The sequence below is a fragment of the Meles meles genome, chromosome 6 (assembly GCF_922984935.1).
Source record: "Meles meles chromosome 6, mMelMel3.1 paternal haplotype, whole genome shotgun sequence".
NCBI classification, from domain to species: domain Eukaryota; kingdom Metazoa; phylum Chordata; class Mammalia; order Carnivora; family Mustelidae; genus Meles; species Meles meles.
The window spans coordinates 33,781,622-33,804,235 of record NC_060071.1 but is presented as its reverse complement, the minus strand read 5'-3'; the positions used below and the strand labels follow the sequence as shown (position 1 = coordinate 33,804,235).

The 22,614-nt window shown below is 50.2% G+C and overlaps 2 protein-coding genes across 9 annotated transcripts; one reads left to right on the top strand and one right to left on the bottom strand.

The window, feature by feature from the left end:
• The first annotated feature begins 2,370 nt into the window (after positions 1-2,370).
• MPI (mannose phosphate isomerase) lies at positions 2,371-10,250 on the top strand. Of its 2 annotated transcripts, XM_046007095.1 has the most exons (8): positions 2,371-2,621; positions 3,110-3,237; positions 4,126-4,326; positions 5,039-5,180; positions 5,524-5,706; positions 7,891-8,064; positions 9,002-9,204; positions 9,537-10,250. In XM_046007095.1, the coding sequence occupies exons 1-8, from the start codon at positions 2,606-2,608 to the stop codon at positions 9,753-9,755; spliced, it is 1,266 nt and encodes a 421-aa protein (XP_045863051.1). In that variant the 5' UTR covers positions 2,371-2,605; the 3' UTR covers positions 9,756-10,250. The 2 variants fall into 2 exon arrangements, with proteins under 2 accessions (XP_045863051.1, XP_045863052.1); XM_046007096.1 differs by lacking the exon at positions 2,371-2,621 and having other exon boundaries at positions 3,114-3,237; positions 4,110-4,326.
• A 1,065-nt stretch (positions 10,251-11,315) lies between these two features.
• FAM219B (family with sequence similarity 219 member B) lies at positions 11,316-19,341 on the bottom strand. Of its 7 annotated transcripts, none has more exons than XM_046007100.1 (5): positions 16,862-19,339; positions 16,492-16,651; positions 15,788-15,865; positions 15,340-15,388; positions 11,316-13,866 (listed from the first exon to the last, which is right to left on the bottom strand). In XM_046007100.1, exons 1-5 carry the CDS (start codon positions 17,073-17,075, stop codon positions 13,702-13,704), a joined length of 666 nt encoding a protein of 221 aa, XP_045863056.1. In that variant the 5' UTR covers positions 17,076-19,339; the 3' UTR covers positions 11,316-13,701. The 7 variants fall into 7 exon arrangements, with proteins under 7 accessions (XP_045863056.1, XP_045863055.1, XP_045863061.1 ...); XM_046007099.1 differs by having other exon boundaries at positions 11,316-13,869; positions 16,862-19,336; XM_046007105.1 differs by having other exon boundaries at positions 16,564-16,651; positions 16,862-19,330.
• Between the last annotated feature and the right edge of the window lie 3,273 nt (positions 19,342-22,614).

Here is a 22,614-nt window from a genome sequence, read left to right as displayed (position 1 = left end):
GGGAACAAAATACTATAAAATATTATTATAACAATACCATTTATTTAAAATATTATTATAAAATACCATATTATTTTAAACATTACTGCTTAAAGTCCTTCAATTATTTTCCTTAAAGGCCCGAATTCTTGTATGGCCTCTAGGTCCTGTAGGACCCTCACCTATCCAGCCCTGCTAGTGGCTTTTCAGTTCCACAAACTTCCCTTGTTCCCTCCTACCTGGGAACCTTTGCCCATAAAGTTCCCTCTTCCTGCTATGCTTTTAGCCCATGCTCTCATCAACCGTAGGTAACCCCTACTTATCCTTTTATCCAAGCTCAGATGCCCCATCTTCAGGAGTGGCCTCTCCACTCTATGAGTTAGATCACCTCCGCCCACCACAACAAATGCTTATATTACCTTGTAGTTTTGCTTCATAAGAGGTATCGCAAATTTTAAGTATATACTCATATTAGTGGTGATCTGTTTATGTCTCTCTCTCCCACTAGACTATAAACTCCACAAGGGCAGGAGTAGGGTCTGTTTTGCTCACTGTTAAATTTCTGGCACTACCATAGTACCAAGAACATGATAGGTAATAAGTAAATATTTACTATTTACCTCACCCACTTTTCTTACCTTCCTCTTTCCTGTCTAAATTCCAACTTCTCCCAGAAGGCTCATATGGCTGGGGGAGTGGGGATGAGGAGAAGGAGAGGTATTCAAAGGTAGGAGGTATGTGAGATGTGCTGTTTGTAGGATTCTTGTATTTTCCATTTTATTATTTCTTAGTGTATGGTGAAGCTTCCTGTGAAGTGCAGGCTGATTTATCTGAGCCAGGGGACCCTAGGGGAGGGGGATGTCCACAGCCAGGGAGAACATTACAGAGAAATCAGCACTCCTTCTTTCCCCTGGGCATGTGAGGTAGAGATTGTGCAAATTGGGGAAGGGGCGGAGGGAAGCACAATCAGGACTGTAGTCCCTCATTCCAGGTGTCTCAACTGGCTGCCCTCCTCCTGGGCTGCTGACTGACGTCCAGATGTCAGGGCTTATTTCCAGAAGATTTAGCAACATCACTCCCCAAACAAGGCCCAGCCCAACCTTCAGCGTGCAGAGCTCCAGGTGATTCTCCCTGGCTTGTGTGTGTGTGACATGTGAACAGCTCAGCCTGGAGGAGTGACTGGGGTTTTGGGTCAGCAGTACTTAGGGCAGGGAGGATCAGAGAAGTACCGAGCACTGACTGCCTTCTTGCACCTCACACCATCTCATCTCACTCTCCCACACACCTGTCAGGCTGACATGGTTATCTCCATTTTATAGAGGAAGAAACTGACACTGAGGTGGTTAAGGGCCTTGCATGTGACATTTACCATCATCAAGCATCAGTGAGTCCCTACTTAGATCACAGCAATTCTTTGCTACTGACTGAGCTACTCAGTAAAACCTGACATCCTCACAATAGCCTGCGAAGTTCTGCCTACTGCCTTTCTTCTCTGACCACCCCACGTGTACCCTGCACCCACACACATGCTCGCTCTGCTCCACACGTACACTGGCCTCTCTGCTCTTTACTCCAGAATAGGATAGGCACATTTCCAGGTGCCCAAGTTCCCATCGTGGAGTCTTTGCTCAAGCTATTTCTTCTGTCAGAATATTCCTCCTCACCTCTAAGTCAGTGCTCAAGCCTCCCCTCCTCAGTGAGACCAAGACATTTAAAATTCTGCAAACAGCTTCCCACTCCCACCCCTCCTTACTTTCTGTGGCACTTATCTTTTTTTTTTTTTTTTTTTAATTTGACAGAGAGAGATCGTAAGTAGGCAGAGAGGCAGGCAGAGAGAGTGAGAGGGAGAGTGAGAGGGAGAGTGAGAGGGAAGCAGGCTCCCTACTGAGCAGAGAGCCCAACGCGGGACTCGATCCCAGGACCCTGAGATCACGACCTGAGCCGAAGGCAGCGGCTTAAACCACTGAGCCACCCAGGCGCCCCGGCACTTATCTTTCAACATACTATATGATTTACTTATTTTTTTTAAAGATTAAAAAATTTTTTTTTAATTTATTTGACAGACAGAGATCACAAGTAGGCAGAGAGGCAAGCAGAGAGAGAAAGAGGAGGAAGCTGGCTCCCCGCCGAGCAGAGTGCCGGATGCGGGGCTGGATCCCAGGATCCTGGGATCACGACCTGAGCCGAAGGCAGAGGCTTAACCCACTGAGCCACCCAGGAGCCCCTAATTTACTTATTTATTATACTTATTTATTTACCCGTCTTTCCTTCACCAGAATGTAAGCTCTATAAAGGCAAAGGGACCTTTGTCTTGTTCTCGGATGTATCATCAGCCCATGACATTTTGCCAGTGCTCACTAAATTTCTGTCCGGTGAAGGAACGAACGAATGAATACCGAGACCCAGGACTGCGGGCGGGAAGTCTCTGAGCTGCTGGAAGCTCCTTCCTCGTGACAGCTGGAGCCGGGAGAGGTGTTCAGAGTGCGGGGAGTATTCTCGCAAGGCGCACGGGTCTCCAAGAAGGCTCTCGAGGAACTACATTTCCCATGAAGCTCTGGGAGCAGTAGGGCCGCGGGTGCTACCGGGAAGGGCATACGTGCCAGAAGCCTGGGCCGGTACCCCGAGGATGGCGGTTCAGAAAGGTGGGCTGTGGACTGCGGTGCGGACGGGAACGTGGGGGTGGGTTGCATCTCGGGGATCTTTCCCGACCTGATATGCCAGGTGGGACCCAGGATTGTGACTCTGCGGAAAGACGGATGGGCTCGGACAGAGGAGGGGACACCTGCGATAGGGATTGAGCCATTATTTCAGCGCTCGCAGGAGGGTCTTGAGGGGAGGAGCCGCGCGTGGGTCACTTCGAGACGGCGTGTCCTGTAATAGGTTCCTCCCGCTCCCTCCCGGTCCCTCCACGCAACTACCACCCTCATGTCTGCGGAGAAGCCTTACTGTCCGCTTTACAGATGGGAACATCTCCCCTGCGGAGAAGGGTCTCAACAACCTACAGACCCCTTATTTGACTTTGTCCCCCAGACAGAACCCTCAGCCCGTGTCTAGTTTTCCCAAGACCGTAGGGTCAGGCCTCAGGAGTGGAGTGGAAGCTGACCCACTGTTTCTGCTCCCCTGCCCCCAGTGTTCCCACTTTCCTGTACCGTACAGCACTATGCCTGGGGAAAGATGGGTTCCAGCAGTGAAGTGGCTCGGCTGCTGGCCAGCAGTGATCCACAGGCCCAGATCTCAGAGGACAAGCCGTATGCGGAGGTGAGACCCGGGTTGTATTTCACCTTATATATATTTTTAAATTTTATTTATTTATTAGAGCGCGCAGAGTGTGAGAGAGCAGGAGTTGGGAGGGGCAGAGGGAGAGAAGCCGGCTCTTTGCTGAGTAGGGAGCCCAAGGGAGGGCTCCAGCCCAGGCAGTGATAGAGCTGTCCAGGAGCCCTTGTATTTCACTTTAACAGCAGGTGAGAACAAGGGATTTATCCATTCAGAGGGCTTGGGGTAAGTCATGTGGATCAACTGGGAGAGGGAAGCAGCAAAGAGGGAGGAGGCTATTCTTGGCTCTTCAGATCCCAGAAAGTGATGAATCCAGATGGCAGCACCAAAAGAAGGGAGGTTTTGTCATCATAGGCTGAGATTTCTGGTACCCTCTCCCCGCCCCCTGCCCCAAGAACTCTCAGCATTTACTGAATTTTAATTCAACCCTCTTGTACAATTAAAAGTTTTACTTCGACTAGCTTTTACATTTTAGTAGCCTGATATATGTATTTTTCTTGCTCATTTAGGTGAGATAAAGCCAAAGCATAGTAAGGCCTCTACTTTGAGATTGGAATAAGTGAATGTTAACACTTCCCAGAGCCATCTGAGAGAGCTTTTTGGTGACCTTGACAGTGCAGGTGCCATTCTCATTGGACAGATGAGAACACTGAGACCGACCGACTAGAAATAACTAGCCCAGGCCTCCACATCTGGTTGCAGGCAGAGCCTGACCTGGGTCTCTGCACTATTGGTGTCCTGGGGTCTGCTGTTTTCCTGTATGCCTGTGATGGCATGAGCATTTAATACCCAGGCCCGGGAGGCTCCACTCAGGATTCAGGTTGGTGGTGCCAGGTTCTTCCTCTTTCCCTCTCAAGTTTCCTGTTTTTCCAGTTGTGGATGGGGTCCCACCCCCGGGGAGATGCCAAGATCCTCGACAATCGCAACTCACAGAAGACCCTAGGGCAGTGGATCTCTGAGAACCAGGACTGCTTGGGCTCAAAGGTCAAGGAGACCTTTGATGGCAAGCTGCCCTTCCTCTTTAAAGTACTCTCGGTTGAAACGGCGCTGTCCATCCAGGCACACCCTAACAAGGTACAGGACCGGAGTGGGGTACAGAGGTCAAGGTACAGCAGAACTCATGTCAAGGCCCTCCCCCTACTTTTACTGCTGCGTTTTACCCCACCCACGCTGCACTCCAGCCCAAAGCTAAATCCAGGCCTGACGACTCCCAATTTAGCTCTAGAAGGCTGGATGCTGGTGACACAGGTTGGCAGCTAAGTCTCAGTGGACAGCTGACCAGCCCATGTCAAAGAGCTGCTCCATGCCCTTCCCTGGGTTCCCCTCATGCAACCCAGGACTATTCATATCTGCTGTTTCCCCTGCTGGCTCTCTAGGAGAGTCCGCCTTCCAGAGCAGGGAAGGCATCCTAGCTGCTGCCTCAGCTCCTAGGCATTTGTCTGTCCAAACTTCTCATTTCTAGAGGGCAGAGTAAGACCCAGGAAGACAGGGATGTAGCCAGAGTCACACTGCTTGTTCGTGTCCGAGCTTGGCTTGGTGTTTGGGCTTCCTGATTTCCAGTCCAAGCCTCTTAAAGTCTCCCCCAGATTTGGCCCATGTTCCTACCCTGGTTTGAGTGAACCCTGAGTTTCTACATTATGTCCTGACTGGGCTCATTTCTGAAAGTATGAAACCAACTGCTGTCTGGCGACTGGGGAAGGTAGAGAGCAAGGGCCGGGTGAGACTGGTGTCCTGCTAGGTGATGACTGCACCTTGACCATCCTCCTCTTGCCCCGGACCCCCGCAGGAGCTGGCAGAGAAACTGCATCTGCAGGCTCCACAGCACTACCCTGATGCCAACCATAAGCCAGAGATGGCCATTGCCCTCACCTCCTTCCAGGGTTTGTGTGGCTTCCGGCCCATTGAGGAAATTGTGACATTTCTGACAAGTAAGGTTGGGCAAAATGCTGAGAACATGCATACTGGGCCTATGATGCATGGGCAACCCCAGGCAGAGCTGGAACAATGGCAGAGAACAGAGGCTAAGTGTCACAGGAAGTGAGGGGCTGGTTGGCCCGATGAATTCTTGAAGCCATGGGGCAGGCCTGTGAGACCAGACTCAGGTGTGCTTGCTGAGGCTGGTGCTGAGCAGTCAGTTTTCACCTCCCAGTTTGCTTAGCACTGCATGGCTCCTCGGTGAGGGATGGGATGGGGAGGCCTCCTCAGACTTCCCGCTTCTTCGGGTTCCATCTTGTTGGTCCTGACATGGGCCCTGGCCTGGCCTTCCTGCAGAGGTGCCTGAGTTCCAGTTTCTGATTGGAGATAACGCAGCGGCACAGCTGAAGCAGAGCTCGAGCAGTGACTCCCAGTCGGTGGCCTCAGCTCTGCAGAGCTGTTTCTCCCACCTGATGAGGAGTGAGAAGAAGGTGGTGGTGGAGCAGCTCAACCTGTTAGTGAAGCGGGTCTCCCAGCAAGGTGGGTGTGGTGGGCCTCGGTTCAGTGCCCTCTCCTGCCTGGCCCCAGCGCAGACACTAGTCCGTGGAGCTTTGGCTCAAGTGGAACACCAAAATGGGTCTTAGATGACTTAGATGGGCTGTTAGCAATGGGCATTTCTTTCCGTCATTGTGGAGCAGGGCCCTCAGCTGAGTGCTGCTTCCTAACTGGCTCTAGAGGGCTGGAGACAGACGGGCCTGGACGACTGTTAGGAGGTCTTACCACTTAGGCATTCTGAGACGTCCCCTACAGTGGCTCCCTGTGGCTGGATTTGTACTTTGGGGCTAGAGAGCAGGAAGGGGACAAGGGAATTCTTATCTCCTTTTCTTTTTTTTTTTTTTAAAGATTTTATTTATTTATTTGACAGACAGAGATCACAAGTAGGCAGAGAGGCAGGCAGAAAGAGAGAGGAAGGGAAGCAGGCTCCCTGCTGAGCAGAGAGCCCGACGTGGGGCTCGTCCCAGGACCCCGGGATCAGGACCCGAGCCGAAGGCAGAGGCTTCAACCCACTGAGCCACCCAGGCACCCCTTTATCTCCTTTTCTTTTTTTTTTTTTTTTTTTTGGACAGACAGAGATCACAAGTAGGCAGAGAGAGAGAGAGGAGGAAGCAGGCTCCCTGCCAAGCAGAGAGCCCGATGCGGGGCTCGATCCCAGGACCCTGGGATCATGACCTGAGCCGAAGGCAGAGGCTTAACCCGCTGAGCCACCCAGACGCCCCTATCTCCTTTTCTTGAAAGGCCTGAAGCCCAGAACTTTTGATCAGTAGATCTTTCCTTTTTTTTTTTTTTTTGGTGTATATATATATATATACGCATACATACACACACACATTTCCTTAAGTACCTGCTCTGTGCCCAACCTTGTGCTAACTAAGGAGAGTTCAGGAAATGACTGTGATGGGTGTGGTTGTCACATTAAGTCAATGCAAGCAGTATAAACCAAGGCAGGAAGGACTCCGGCTGTGAGCTTATGTGAGCTTATGAGGCGTACGTGATGAGGCCCTGTCCCCTTCTCTAAGAGACCCAGGAGCTCTTCTGGTTCTCTCTCTACACATTTCGCCTGCTACCTTTGAGCCACAGAGAATTATTTCATCCAAGCATATCCTTTGTTTTGTTTTTGTTTGTTTGTTTGTTTCGTTTAGTTTTTGGTGTTGTCTCTGCTTCCATGCCTCCCCTTTGGGGCTTCTTGCACTCTCGGTGGAACAAATTACTCTTGCCAGGAGCTCCCAGAACCCCTTGTTTCTAGCACCTGTGAGTCTATATCAATACAGACACGCTTGTGACAGCTGGGTTTTTCTCCAGGCTAGGGACCTGGCTCTTTGGCCTTTGTGTGTTTCCAGTACTTAGCACAGAAGCGGTATTCACGTCTTTCTGTGAAGACTCAGAACCACCCTCCAATCCAGATCAGCTGGTTTCTTCATTTTGGCAGTGATACATTCAGCTTTCATTAACTCATGCCCTCCCCACTTCTCTGCACACTCAAGAAATTTCAGCTCACCTCCCTGCCCTCCCCTCATTTCCAAATCCTTCTCCCCCCACTACTCTAGCCCAGGCTGAGGACACATTTTTGGTCCTGGGCATATTCTGCCTCTTGCTCTCTGGGGTGACCAACTATCTCAGTTTGCCTGGGACTTAGTGATTTTCTGAGGCACAGTGCTTTCTGGGCTAAAAAAGGGAAGGGCCTGGTCTGTCTGGGACAGTTGTTCACCCCATATGGAACTCTTGGGTTATCCCCTAATAGATCAAGCTCTACAGCAGTGGTTCTCAATCAGGGGACACTGGCACTTGTCTAGAGACATTTTTTTGTTTCATTAAAATGGGTTGGGGGGTGCTATATTGTGGGTAGAGGCCAAAGATGCTCTGAAACATCCTACAAAGCAAGGACAGCCCCCACAACAAAGGATTATCTGGCCCCAAACTTTAGCCCTTTCAGTGGCTAGAATAATGCTGAGCATATAGGCAGTCAGAATGGGGAAAATGGCATCTGTATGGGCTGGAAGATCAAGGAGGGCTGGCCCCCAAAGGGTGGGGAAGTGCCTTGGAGAACACACCCACCTGTTTCTGGATTTCCCTGGGCAGGGACTTCCCCAGGACTTGATGGCCAGGGTGGGGCTGTGAACACCACTGAGAGTTCCTAAGTGGCCTTGGGGTCTCTGTGACTGTCAGTGGCTGCGGGAAACAATATGGAAGACATCTATGGGGAGCTCTTACTGCAGCTGCACCAGCAGTATCCCGGTGATATTGGATGCTTTGCCATCTACTTCCTGAACCTGCTTACCCTGAAGCCGGGAGAGGCCATGTTTCTGGAGGCTAATGTGCCCCATGCCTACCTGAAAGGAGGTGAGCCACACTTGTTTTTTCTTAAAGATTTTATTTATTTGACAGATCACAAGTAGGCAGAGAGGCAGGTGGGGGTGGGGGGGGAGTGGAGCAGGCTCCCTGCTGACCAGAGAGCCCGATGCAGGGCCTGATCCCAGGACTCTGGGATCATGACCTGAGCTGAAGACAGGGGCTTTAACCCACTGAGCCACCCAGGTGCCCCTAAGATTTTATTTTTAAGTAATCTCTATACCCAGTGTGGGGCTTGTACAAGAGCCGCATGCTCCACAGACTGAGGTAGCCAGGTGCCCCAAGGTGAGCCACATTTTAGCAGTGAGCGCCATTACCAAGCCTTGCTTCCTCATTTAGATAAAAGGGGGAGGGGGAGGTCAAAGAGAGACCTTTAAGGTCCCACCAGGTCTGACATAGGCTTCCTGGGGTGAGCTGGGTAGTGGCCAGTAGGGATGAAGAACGCCAGCTTAGTGCTGGACACTGCTTGAGGCTTCACACGGACCTGTGAGGTCACGATACTCTCCTGCTACCCCATCTGCGTGTGTGGGAACAATCTGAACCCAGGCTACATTGGATTGAGGCTGTTCTCTCCCCTGCATCACTTTTGCCTGTCTGCCCTATCTATCCAGAAATTTTTGTGAGAAAATACATTTCCACAGAAAGGTGTCACATTTTGACTATTGGCTATTTATCTGTTCACGGATAGGATTCTGTGGTAGAATAGTCTGGGGAAGGTTGGGGCTCCCCCAGGAGCTAACATGATGTGAACTACCACCTGTTTTTGGTATCTTAGCCCATTCTCCTGATGGTGCAGTTGACACATTTTTGCATAACTGCGGGGGGGGGGGGGGGGTTCATGGCCCTCAGGTTAGGAGGCCCAGCCCTGGTGGGCCAAACTCCAAGACAACCTTCATCAGGTTAGCACATGACAACTACCTGTCCCCAGACTGTGTGGAGTGCATGGCGTGTTCAGACAACACGGTTCGTGCTGGCCTGACACCCAAGTTCATTGATGTGCCAACCCTATGTGAGATGCTCAGCTATATCCCCAGCAAGGACAGGCTCTTTCTTCCAACTCGGAGTCAGGAAGACCCCTACCTCTCTATCTACGACCCCCCTGTGCCAGACTTCACTGTCATGAAAATTGAGGTGAGTGGAGGGTGGTGGTGGCTATGGTGAGTGTCTTTCATCTGGCATGAAAAACCCTGGCAAGGGCCACAGTGCGGAGTACACCTGGGGCAGTGTTGCCTTTCTTTTAAGCACACTTGGATGTTGGGTGGCGGGGGTCGGGGGGGGAGTGCCACACATGACAGCCACAGCCAACAGGGCCGGCCCAGTCCTCCTTGTACTGGGTACCAGACATGGGCCATGCTGCCAAGAGCCTGAGCAGTGGGGGAGAAGGCAGCCACGCTCTCCCTCTCCCTGCAAGCTGACAGGCACAGAAAATGGGCTGCACCATCCTGTTGTTTCTTCCTGCCCAGGTCCCTGGCTCCATCACTGAATACAAAGTCTTGGCAGTGGACTCTGCCAGCATCCTACTGGTGGTCCAGGGGAGAGTGACAGCCAGCAGTCCTACAGCCCAGACGCCAATCCCTTTGCAGCGTGGTGGGGTGCTTTTCATTGGAGCCAATGAGATCGTCTCACTGAAGCTCACTGTGCCCGATGACCTACTGATGTTCCGTGCCTGCTGCCTGCTGTAGAAGCCACAGCCTTCCTGGCTGTTCTCTGACAGTTACTCTAAGTCTTGGCTGGCCTCTCCTCAGGCCCAGCTCCAACTCCGTCCCTGCCCTGGACTTGGGTATGCCCTAGAAGAGCAGGGGTAGAGTAGTGAGCTTGAAGGTAGTGACTCCAGAGCAAGCCTTGGACAAACCATTCTTCTGCTGGGAGGAGGGCCCTGATGAGGACTAAGACCTGAAACTCCGCTTGTATTCTCACCATACCCGAGCCAGGCTCTCCTCAAGGCAGGAGGCAGCAGCTCTGTTCCAGCCCACAGCATTAGGCAGCTGGTAAAAATCTATGATTTGTTCAGCATCACTCACAGCAAGAGGGTAGGTAGTTAATTTCTAAGAACAGGGTTCTGGCCTTGGGACTGCCCATTTCCTCAGCTGCAAAGGAGGGGAAAGAGTAGGCCTGTGGACTAATACTATTGTCACCCTCTGGCTCTGTCAAAGCAATTAAAAGATCACTTGTGTTGAGGCTGTGAGAGCAGTCAGCCTTCGGCGTTCCAGTTCTTGAAGTGGGCTGATCAAGCCTTTCCTGGATTGGACGTCCAGTTTTTGCTTTAATTCCTGCTTCCAGCAGCTCCCAAGGTTGAGTATGTATGGAGCCCTTTAATAGGAACATATGGGAGGGGCAGCCTGTTTCAGCCTTAGTGGCAGAGCTTGCAGATGACCTTGGGTCCTGCAGTCCTGGAAGGTGAATCTAAAGATAGGTAGTTCGAGATTCCTTGTTTTCACCTGGCCTCAGGGCAGGGATCAGCCCACCAAGGCCAGCAGGCTGAATCAGACCACACCTGTCCCTTATATTCATTTGGCCCAGGGCTTTCAGGCTCCAGTAGCAAAATGGAACACGCACAGACTGTATGGCCTGCACAGCCAAAGTAGTGACTGGCCCTTCACAGAGAAAGTTTGTCAGTCACTTCTTTAGAACACGCTCAGTCGCTGTACACTTGGGGATTCAGGGACAGGGTGATCCCATTTGTGTTGTGAAGAGAAATACAGCTAGTTTTTCTAACCTGGTGGGAAGTGTACAGAACATCTCCTCCCCCTGCTTACCCTCTAGACATGGATACGCCTCTGTAGGAGGTGGCGTAGCTGTCTGAGGTCCTGTCACCCCAGACTAAGCAGAGCCCCAGGCTGTTCAGGCCTTCCTGCAGAGTAAGGGTTCACACGCACCAAGGATCCTTCTGGGTGGCTGCCCATACTAGACCCCCTGCACAAGGGAAATCTAGGCAACTACCTTCAGAAAGGTTCTGGCCAATCTGTTTTGGGTTTTTTTTCCTGGCCTCCAGATTTTCTTCAGCTAAAAACAAAAGATGACCTGACAAACGGAAGGGTCTGCCAAAAGGGGGAGAAGTGCTGTGCAAAGTCCTGCTTCCTCCTCTGGTGCCGGCCTGACAATGGTGCCCACCGGGAACAGCAGGGAGAGGGCGGTCCTAGGAGGAATGGCCACAACTGGGGCTGTGAGGGTCATTTCACAATTCAGAGGGCTGTAGTCTAGGCCTTGCTTTAAAATCCTATGGAACACAGACACAGCTCAACTAGCATGATTGTATTTATTCTTAAAAACTTCCAGAGCTGTAGAAGCCTAAGCCAAGAGTTCTGTAGAGTACTCTGTAAACACCATACACATATTCCTCTGTGAGGTTAACTGCGAGTACACCCCTCTCCCCCCAGGACACCGTCACCTGCAGATTACCCAGCTCTCTGAATTAAGGCAGTTCGGCTGTAGGCACCTTGGTGCCTTTACTGGTGACATTTTAGCCTGGGACCTCTGGCCCCAAACAACAGACCATTTCTACCCTGCCTAGCCGCCCTGTTCTACAACTTTCCCCGCAAAGATAATGTCTTCCACATGGAGTCAACCAGTTCTGGAACATCATCCAGGAACAGATGCAAATACATTCGTGTTGACTTAAAATAACAACCATCTGGAGGGCCTTGGTCTTGGGGTCCTGCTGCTACCTTCACCCACAGCTGCTGCTCACTAATTCTGTCCTAACCAACCTCCCCACACAAACGTGGCCCCACTGGGCTTCCTGCCACCACCAGTCTCTCTACACCGCCCTGCATCTGTGCCCTCTCTCCATGTGCACTCTGGCACCTCTGCAGAAACCATGACGGCCTGAAGACAGTCTCTGTGGAGGAGCCCTTGGCTCCTCCCATCTTCAATGCCTGCAGACATGAGCACCAAGGGCTCAGCACATGAGGCACCTGTGTGGCACTGCAGAGTCCCAGTCCTGAAACCTGTCTGCATCCCCAATTCCCCAGACCCCAACCTGAAGTGCCTGAGGAGGCCTCCATCCCATCTCCCACCTGCTGTGATGCTACCAGATGAGAAAATGCTAACCACTGCCCTCTGGGTACCATGTATTCTTCTCAACTTTCTATGATTTGACAGAAGCACCAAGATAGAGGCCAATCAAGCACTGACAGGTTACCCTCGTCATCTGACCCCAGCCTTCCAGTCACCTCATGGTGGTAGAACAAGAGTCCGTGTCAGCTCTCATTTCTCTAGATGCTGCAGGATACTGAATAAATCACCAGATCAGGCACTTTCCGTGTGGCGCCCACACCCCAATTCTGACTACCACGCTCCTTAGGCTGGGAGCCGTGTCCACTCTCCTTCAGTTCTCACGACAGCTCTAGAGAGCTACGCACCCCCTCCCCTGCCCCCAAAAAAGAACCACTGAAAACAAGTCCAGAGAGGACTGGTACAACGAGAGATAGCATCTGGGGTGGTGGCGTGGTCACTGGGGGAGATTATGCCTGTCTCAGCTGTGTTCACACAGGGCTGAGGCTGGGGTGCCCCAGAGGTTTACTGTAAAGCCCAATCCTCCGTATCTAAGAGGCGGCCCATGTCGAGTGAAGGGAAGCCCTCTGCAATGGCCAATGATCTCCTCAGGCAGGGGCCCTGGGAGCCGGCACTCGTCCCTCCCCTCCATCCTGTGAGCCTCTGCCCACCTCAAAGCCCCACACAGCCGGGCCAGTACACTTCTCACCCATTGCTATTCTTAAGTTTCAGAAGCTAAATAGGAAGGCACCTGACCGATCCCTGCCACTTCCTCTGCTGGTCACCCACACCTGCAGGCTTCTCAGTGAGCTCGTCCTTTCACCCAACCTTGGCACTCAAAAAGACTGGATGCTGAACTAGCTAAGACCAAGGCAAAGAATGGTGACCAGGGAAAGACAAATAAATAAGTATGTACACAGTGGAGCAATTTTTCTCCAACTAGGGGTGGGCTGACCAGTCATTAAACCCGCCCAGACAGTTTGAGCCAGCTGGGGATGGTCTGGGTCCAGGGATTCTGGAAGCCTTGATCCTGCTGTGCCATCAAGCAGCATGCTGTGTTCCCTGCCAGAGCCAAACAGGTGCAAGGGGAAGAAGGCCAAAGGGCCTTGCTTTATGCTTTCTTGAGGGTCCCATCTGGAGCCAGGAAGACAGAGCATTGTGGAATTTCTTAAACTGGTCCCAAATCAGCTATTTTTTTCAAAGGCTCCCAGCTGCAAGCCATAAAGTGCTATTTTCTACTTCCATACACCACCATCCAACATAGCCAGGGCACAAAAGCTCTCTCTCCATAGAGCAGGACAAATACCCGTCAAGATGTCTGAAAGATTTCCTTAGCCAACTTTGTCACAAGAATCAGAATTCCTCTGTTCCTGCCCTTATTAAAGTGGTTTTTCCAAACTCTAATAGCAGAGGAAAACTGCAGAATTCCACCTATCACCCTATGGTCCAGATGGGGGCCTCTGGCCTGAGAAGCACCAGGTAAGGCGTTAACTGCAGGTCACTGACCTTCCCAGAAGGTCAGTGCCTCCAGTGATTCTGGGGATGACAGCACTCCCCACTGCACTCCGTGACCTAGGAAGGGCCCACAGGGCTCTGCAGCGCATGGTGAGCAGGGCCCGTCTTAGGGGGTTATGTCTACTGGAGGGTACAGGAAGGAGAGTCCCCAGGACAGCACCAGCAGCAGGAGCACGTTGAAGAGGCCATAGGCTTGGGAGGAATGAGATCCAAGTCCTCATCATCTGGAATCTCATCCAGGTGATACCCATCCTGGAGCAGCTGCCGGCTTACATCCTGGTTTACCTGCTAAGAACAGAAGAGGAGAGAACTATAAGCCACATGGCAAAGCAGAAATGACTGCTGCCTGAAAGGCAGACCTACATGCCCTTACCAGAGCTTCCTGTCCATGCCCCACCCTCAGGCCAACTCCATACATTGCCGACTACATGAGGAAGTGTCCCCACCCAGCACTGAGGGGCCCCAAGCATCGTGAGCCAGCACCGTCCTGGCTGACATGTCATTAACCCCCAGGGGAGCTGTTCTCACTGAAGAATCCTAAGGCATCTGATGTAAATATCAGATTCCAGATTATGTTTGAAAGTCAACAGCCTGATCATTCAGAACGACTGGTCCCTGTGAACACTGAGGAATATGGGACAGTGATAGCAGAACAATGGGAGAGAAGATGAGTTACACAGGATAAGGGTGGAGAGCAGCTTCGTCCCCACTGCTGGTTAAACACGTTAGCCTTTATGCCAGCAAAGCTTTGTTCTCAGCAAAGTGGAACCTGTCAGCCTTGCTTCACCAGTTCCATTGAGCAGAAGGAAATGGAGATCAGGAATACTGTAGGACTTTCTCTGGCTCTTGGTTAATTTTTCTTTTCTTAGTTTTAACAGTCTTAGACACCCAGATATTCGAGGAGGATAAAATTTACAAACTGCTTCTATTCTCTCTGGCAAAAACTCGAAGTGTGGCCAAGGGTTTCCAGAACAAGGAAAATACCAGTGACGTTCAGTCATGTCTCTAGCACTCTGCGTCTATCTAAGGCAGTCAGCTACACATGCCACATCTTTCCATCCCTGTGTCTCTGGGACCGTCACTCTGGAAATGTGTCCAAAAGGCCAGCCCACTGGTATCTCGGTCTGAGTTCCCATTGAGGAACAGCTGAAGGAACCCAAGTTGTTTGGCCTGAAGAAAAGCTTGGTGGAGGATGGCCATGGGAGGGACAGGAATGTTGATCACAGATTAAAGGTAATCAAAGGATGGGACACTGGAATTACTGAGTGACACTGGAGGGCAGTCTTAGGACCACTGACTCCATCCTCTAGGAGACACTTCAAATTAATAAGGAAGAATTCTCTAAGAGCTACCTGAAGAAGGCATTTGTGCGTGTTTGTGTATGTGTGTTGGAGGGAAAGCAGGCAGCAAGGCTTCCTGGAGAGAGTGAGTACTCAGTTACAAGAAGCATTCAAGCAAGCAGAGGCTGGTAAACACTTAGGTGGGATTTTTCATGAGGATTCCTTTTCCAAGTGTTCGCCTGGGCTAGAAGACTTGTGAGGTCCTTTGAGCCCTAAAGATCTATGGTCTCTTGGATTTTCAACAGCTTTCCTCAGACACCTATACCTCTGCTGGGGGAGTAAGGCAGAATAGAAATTGGAGAACAGACCGGAAGTCTGGCACAGTGCCGTGCACACAGCAGGCATAAGACAAGCATTTGGCAGTGGCGGTGATGCTGCCTGCAGCCTGGCCCCGTGCAGAAAGGCGCTCTGGACTTGCCTCTGCAGAGGAATACCCGGAGGAGTATCTGGATTCCAGCTCCCCATCACTAGGAGAAGAGGAAAACAGTCAGTTCAGGGGGATGCCTGTGGAGCTCAGCTGCAAATGGCGAAGTGGAGAGCATGCAAGGACTTGTGAAACAAAGACCATCACAGAACTCAAGCCCAGAATCCGTCCTGAGTACCACTGGCTCTTCCCATTGGCTCCAGCAGGGACGGGGTCACTGTCACAAACAATGAAGCTGTAAGAGGGGAAAATGATTCCCCCACACAAGGTTAGTGCTCCAAATCGAAGGGCAGCATGAGCACCTGAGCCCTCTAACCCAGCTATCCTGGGAAGGGATAAGTCCCTGAAGAAGACAGCTCTGGAACATGCATGAAGGGTCTTGGACGAGATCTGCCGTTTTACCCGTCCCTCCCCAAGGGATATTTTCAAGGAGAGCACTCACCTGTCAGAGTCGAGGGACACCAGGTTTTCATCTGGACTCTGGCTGAGGGCAGTATAGCCCTTGTTAAACTTCACTGACCTGAGGGGAGACAGGGAAGAGACCAAGCATAGATGAAGCAACAGTTCACAGAGAAAGCCAGAGTCCCTGCCCTTATGGAAAAAGGACTGACTGTAGTACGCCTGTCTGGCCTTCCTGTCACACAGCCACTGCAGCCTGCTCTATATAGGGCAGCAGCGGCTGGGAATATGCACTTCCCCACACCACTCCCCCTACTGCTCCTGAGGAAAAGCACACCTACTCTTTCCGGTACAAGGAGAAAACCCCCACTTCAGCTTAGTTTAACACAGAACAGAAAAACTGCAAGTCCTGGGGGCAAATCTCTTCTCCAGTTTGAGCTCTTACCTATAAGAGGCTCTGGAAAAGGTCTCACTCAGCCCTCAGACTTTACCATTCTGTTGAAAAATAAATACAGCACTGGCTGTTCCCACACTGCTTTCTAATTTCACTCCTAGTGAACCCAGCCACTGTGCTGCTCCCAGACAATGATCCTATGCACTAACAAAACTCTTATACCAAACCCCTTTTCTTGACATCATTACATCCTTAAAGGGAAAGAAAAGGTCATTCCTCTTCCCATTTTAAAATAGTGAAAAAGACGGGTTGGCGTCAGGTGAATCACTAGCTCGGTCTTAAAAGGGGAGAACCTGTCTCTCAGCCTGAGGACCAAGGCCTTTTCTGGAAACTGCTTGCGCAGAGGAGGTGGCGCCTGCTGAGACCTTTTCGCTGAAGAGTCGGGACGGTTCGCCGAGGCCCCCAGCACGCCTTTTCTCCGCAGAACAGCCTTGGCCAGATCCCGGTGCTTCTCTGGAAGTCAAAGGGCCCGGGTCAGCGGGGTCTTACGCACTCCGCCGTGTCTCCCAAAACGCCAGGAGCCCGCTTTCTCCGAACAGATTTTCGGGGACGGGAGCGGGCTGCAGCTGCCCCTCCGGGGTCGCCCCGGCGGGACTCCAGAGCCTGCCCGGGGAACCACGTAGCCCGCCCAGGCAGAGACACCCCTCACTGGGCCGCACTCACGCAGCTTGGCCTGAATGGAAGGCGCACGCGTCACCATGTACGGCCCCCTCTTCTCCACAACCGCCGGGAGCCGCTCTTCCAGTCGGGGGACTCCACTGCCGCTTCGCCCGAAAGGCAGCCCCTTAGCTCCCGCTGCGCAGTCCAGGGTCCCGGCGGGGCGCGGTCCCGGGGTAGACATCCATACCCCGGGCCCGCTGGGATCCACGGTCGCCATGCCCTGGCCACGGCCCGCCGCAAGGCAGCGGCCCGCCTCTTGGCTTACGAGTAGTGGGCAGGGAGGGAGGCGGTCTTTTTTGAGAAAGATGGCGGCGCGCAGGCGCAGGCCGTGTCCGCCTAAGCTTTCCGGGCCCGCCTGCCGAGGGGAAGGCGCAATTGTTCTGCACTCCCGGGGGCGGGGCACTTTCAGTTCCGGCTTTTGAGAGACGCTGAGGTAGTTGCAGTCGGCCGAAACCTGGTCATGTCCAAGCCAGTGCGGTGTCCAGTGGAAAGGAAATATCGATATTTATGCAGGGCCGTGGCTGTGCGCGCGCTGGGCGAAGCCCTTTACACCCTGGCGCGCACGCGCTCTCCGCAGTGTTTCCGTATGGATCATCTCGTCACATCCCGAGCTCCCAAAGGCGAGCCTTGGAGAACCTGGGTTGAACCGAAGAGAGCTGTTACGAAGGAAGGAGAAATTAAGCGCCGTTCTCCAGAAAACGAAACAGGTCGGAGAGGTTCAAGGCCCTTGAGTCCGTCGGACACTAGAGGCATTTCCTGCGCTGGTCCATCTAACATCAATCCCACGTTATTTCCAACACAACTTGGTGCCCGCCTCTCTGTAACCCTCAGTTCACACATTTTTACATGGAGCCAACATCACTGCCTGTTGTACAGCGAAAATAAGTGCAAAATAGGCTGTGGAAAGAAGGGTGAAAGTGCACTGAGTCTGTGTGTGGTAGGGCACGGAGCTGTCATGGCTCTTGTCCTCCCGACCCCAAGGGTGTGCTTGTGGATGGCTGGAAAGAAGTTCCACATCCTTGTAGGTACTGCCAAATCCCATGAGGCCGCCACAGGCTAATTGATTGGCCTCCACGGAGTAGATCAACAATATGCAATTTTGAGTCCCCAGGGCCACCCAAACAGTGGAGCAGGACTATGCCTTAGGCAGGATAGGGGGGAAAAAAAGAATTTAGCACTGGAGTTTTTGAAAAATCAGAAGCACGGAAGAATGTTAACTATTTTGGTAGATTCCACTCTTTAAAAACAAATTACTTATTTTAGAGAAAGAGACGAGCAGGAGGAGCAGAGCGAGAGGGAGAGAGAACCCCAGGCACACTCCCTGCTGAGCACAAAGTGAGAAGTGGGGCCTATTCCACAACCCTGAGATCATGACCAAGTGGAAACCAAGAGTCCTTTGCCTAATGGACTGTGCCACCCAGGCACCCGGACCCCTCTTTTAGACGTCCAGAAACAGCAATTTCATATGGCTCAACTTAAAAGTAAGCTCCAGGCCTAGTGTGGAGTGCCTTTACCTGGCTGAACTCAAGACCTCGAGACAAAGACCTGAGCTGAGATGAAGACCTGAACTGAAATCAAGACTCCACCTCTTAATGGACTGAGCCACCCAGGCAGCCCCATATGGTTCAACTTTGTATTGAATTCTCATGACTTAAGGATGTAGCCTGTTGTGAGTCCTTTTAGTCAAACGGGGCTTAGACTTGGTCAAATTCACCAGTTAAGTGAGAAACCCGGGATTTAAACCCAGTTCCCTGTGGACTCCGAAGACATGTTTTTCTCATGGCTCTGCTGCCTGTTAAACTGATGGGGACTTCACCAGGGGCCAAAGAAAACGTGGCCAGAACCCACATGATGTCACAAAATCTCTGGGTACTTTGTAGCACTGTGAATGCCCTCATTTATGTCCCTTCTGGATCTCCCATCATTAATTGTTACGTGATTGAACATGTTCTGCCACTTACTGGCCAGGTATTTAATTTCTTTATATCTCCATTTCTTTCACAGAGGAATGGGGATAATAGTACCTATCCAACAGAATTGTGACATTGAATTGTAAAGTACTCCGAATGGCACCTCGCATGTAAGAGTTGAAGATACATAACCTACGGGGCAAAATGCAACTCTTAATTTCAGGGTTGTAAATTCAAGCCCCTGGGTGGGTGCAGAGATTACTTAAAAATAAAATCTTAAAAAAGAAAAAAGTAAACTTAGAAAACTTAGTGTTCTAGGAACTTAGTGTTCATTCTCATTTGGCTTTACATTCCCGAAGGGAGACTGCCTTATTTATTTTATAACTCTTGTTTTCATCCCTTTCACCTATTTGCCACACCCTGGCAACCACCAGTCTGTTGTCTGCATCAATGAGCTTGAGCTTGGTGTTTTGCTGTTTTTATTTTATTTTTTTTAAAGATTCTTTTTTTGGGGGCGCCTGGGTGGCTCAATGGGTTAAGCCTCTGCCTTCAGCCCAGGTCATGGTCTCAGGGTCCTGGGATCGAGCCCCGGAGCCCCACATCGGGCTCTCTGCTCAGCAGGGAGCCTGTTTCCCCTACCCCCTCTCTGCCTGCCTCTCTGCCTACTTGTGATCTCTGTGTGTCAAATAAATAAAATCTTTTTAAAAATTTCATCTTTTTTTTTAGGGGCCCCTGGGTGGCTCAGTGGGTTGAGCCTCTGCCTTCGGTTCAGGTCATGATCTCGGGGTCCTGGGATTGAGTCCCGTCGGGCTCTCTGCTCAGCGGGGAGCCTGCTTCCCTCTCTCTCTCTGCCTGCCTCTCTGCCTACTTGTATAAATAAGATTGTATATTTTATTGTATAAAATAAGATTTTATTTATTTGACAGAGAGAGACAAAAGCAAGAGAGGGAACACAAGCAGGGGGGAGTGGGAGAGGGAGAAGCAGGCTTTCTGCCAAGCAGGGAGCCCAATACAGGGCTTGATCCCCAGACTCTGGGATCATGACCTGAGCCGAAGGCAGACGCTTAACGCCTGAGCCACCCCAGGCGCCCCTTTTTAAAAGATTCTATTTACTAATTTGGGAGAGAGAGAGCATGAGCTGGGGAAGGGGCAGAGGGAGAAGCAGACTCCCCGCTGAGCTGGGAGCCTGTTATAGGGCTCAATCCCAGGATCCTGGGATCATGACCTGGGCCAAAGGCAAATCCTTAACTGACTGAGCCACTTAGATGCCCCTATTTTTTAAAACATTTTTTTAAAGATTTTTATTTATCTGACACAGAGAGAGAAATCACAAGTATGCAGAGAGGCAGGCAGAGAGAGAGTGGGGAAGCAGGCTCTCTGCTGAGCAGAGAGTCCGATGTAGGACTCGATTCCAGGACCCCGAGATCATGACCCGAGCCGAAGCCAGAGGCTCAACCCACTGAGCCACCCAGGTGCCCTGATTTTTTTTTAAAGTAATCTCTGCACCCAGTGTGGGGCTCAAACTTAGAACCCTGAGATCAGGAGTCATATGCTCTACTAAGGCAGCCAGGTGCCTGTTTGTTTTTTAGATTCCACATATGAGTGAGATCACACAGCATTTGTCTTCCTCTGTCCAACTTATTTCACTTAGCATACTGCCCTCTCAGGCTCCATCAATGTTGTTGGAAATGGCAAGATTTCATTCTTTTTATGACTGAATAGTATGCTATTTTATATATATATATACATGTGTGTGTACATATGTGTGTGTGTATATCTCCCTCAGAACAATATACTGCTCAAAATATAAATGTAAAATATAAATGATTATTTATTTATAAATTATAATTTATAAATTATCTCAAAAATCATTTTTAAAATCATTTTAAAATAAATTTATAAATTATAAAATATATAATAAATTATAAATTATAAAATATAAATGTAAAATATAAAAAAATTATAAAATGTAGGGCGCCTGGGTGGATCAGTTGGTTAAGCGACTGCCTTTGGCTCTGATCATGATCCCGGAGTCTTGGGATCGAGTCTCACATTGGGACTGTTTTGCTGTTTTTATTTATTTAAAAAAAAAAAAATATATATATATATATATTTTTTTTTTTTTAGGAGCGCCTGGGTGGCTCAGAGTAGGTTGAGCCTCTGTCTTTAGCTCGGGTCATGATCTCGGGGTCCTGGATCGAGTTCCACATCAGGCTCTGTGCTCGCCAGGGAGTCTGTTTCTCCCACCGACCTCTCTCCTCTCATACGCTCTCTCTCTCAAATAAATTAATTATATATATATATAATCTTGGGGTCCTGGGATCCCGATGTATATGTATGTATGTATATACATATACATATATATATAACTTTAACTAATGAGTTGTACTGGTCATGCAAGCTTCCTTAAGGAGGACCTTGAGAAAAACATGAACTAGCAGCACGCCTCTGGTGCTCACCTTGAAGGTGAGCAGCTGGGAATGCTGCCCTGCTTCCCTTTTTCTTTGTCTTCCCTGTCCCAGATAAAGCCTCTAGTTAAGGTACTCCCTTTAACTGTGCTTGCAAGACTCCAAATCCCTGCAGCTGGACAGACACACCTTACTCTTCTTGTTTACCTGGTTCACCATATGACTCACATTCCTTCCTGTTTACCTACTAGACATATGGCTATTGTATAACCTTTTCTTCTTTGTTGCTATCTTGTATCTAACAAGGGAATGAGGAGTTCGGGTAACAGTCCTTCCAGCTGTTGTCCCCTGCTCCCTCTTCTCTTGCAGCTGACTTGTTTGTGCCTCATTCTTCTCCTGTGCGCTGTTAGAGATGATTCTTAGGTTGTTTCCATATCTTGACTTTTTTTTTTTAAGATTTTATTTACTTATTTGACAGAGTGAGATCACAATTAGAGAGGCAGGCAGAAACAGAGAGAGGAGGAAGCAGGCTTCCCGCCAAGCAGAGAGCCCGATGTGGGGCTTGATCCCAAGACCCTGAGATCATGACCTGAGCCGAGGGCAGAAGCTTAACCTACTGAGCCACCAGGGGCCCCATATCTTGACTATTGTAAATAATGTTGCAGTGAACATGTAGGGTGGTGCCTATATCTTCCCAGATTAGTGTTTTCATTTCACCCAGAAGTGGAATTGCTGGATCATACAGGAATTCTATTTTTAACTTTTGAGGAAAACTCTATACTGTTTTTCATGGTGGCTGCACCAGTTTGCATTCCCACGAACAGTACATGAGGGTTTTCTCTACGTCCTTGGTAACACTTGTTACTTCTTACTTTTTTTGAGAATAGTCATTCTAACAGGTGTAAGGTAGAATCTCACAATGGTTTTCATTTCATTTCCCTGATTAGTGACTTTGAGCACCTCATGTGCCAATTGGCCATCTCTATGCCTTCTTTGGAAAAATGTCTATTAGGGCCCCCCCCTTTTTTTTGAATAGAGAGCGTGCAAATGGGAGGGAGGGTCAGAGGGAGAGGGCAAGAAAGAATCTCAAGCAGGCCCCCAGCTCAACATGGAGCCCAACAGAGGGCTTGATCCCACGACCCTGAGATCATGACCTGCGCTGAAAGCAAGAGTCAAACACTTAACTGAATGCCCACTTTTAAATCAGAATTTTTTTCTTTCCTTTTTTCTTTGCTATTGAGTTGCATGAATTCTTCATATATTTTGGCTATTCACCCATTGTCAGATAAATTATTTGCTAAGATTTCCCTCATTCAATAGGTTGCCTTTTCATTTTGTTGGTTTTCTTTGCTGTCCAGCTTTTTAAAAGTTAGTTTGTTTTTAATTTTAGAGAGCACCCACATGTGTCTGAGCAGGAGGAGGGGTAGAGGGAAAGGGA

What these genes read in the sequence shown, in the direction of transcription:
- MPI (XM_046007095.1), top strand. An exon ending in AATTGTGACATTTCTGACAA is followed by an intron (nt 5,181 to 5,523) that starts GTAAGGTTGGGC and finishes GCCTTCCTGCAG; the next exon opens with AGGTGCCTGAGTTCCAGTTT. An exon ending in GAAGCGGGTCTCCCAGCAAG is followed by an intron (nt 5,707 to 7,890) that starts GTGGGTGTGGTG and finishes TGTGACTGTCAG; the next exon opens with TGGCTGCGGGAAACAATATG.
- FAM219B (XM_046007099.1), bottom strand. Translation starts at nt 17,075, where the DNA reads ATGGCGACCGTGGATCCCAGCGGGCCCGGGGTATGGATGTCTACCCCG. An exon ending in GTGTCCCTCGACTCTGACAG is followed by an intron (nt 15,389 to 15,787) that starts GTGAGTGCTCTC and finishes CTCTTCTCCTAG; the next exon opens with TGATGGGGAGCTGGAATCCA. An exon ending in CCGGGTATTCCTCTGCAGAG is followed by an intron (nt 13,870 to 15,339) that starts GCAAGTCCAGAG and finishes TTCTGTTCTTAG; the next exon opens with CAGGTAAACCAGGATGTAAG.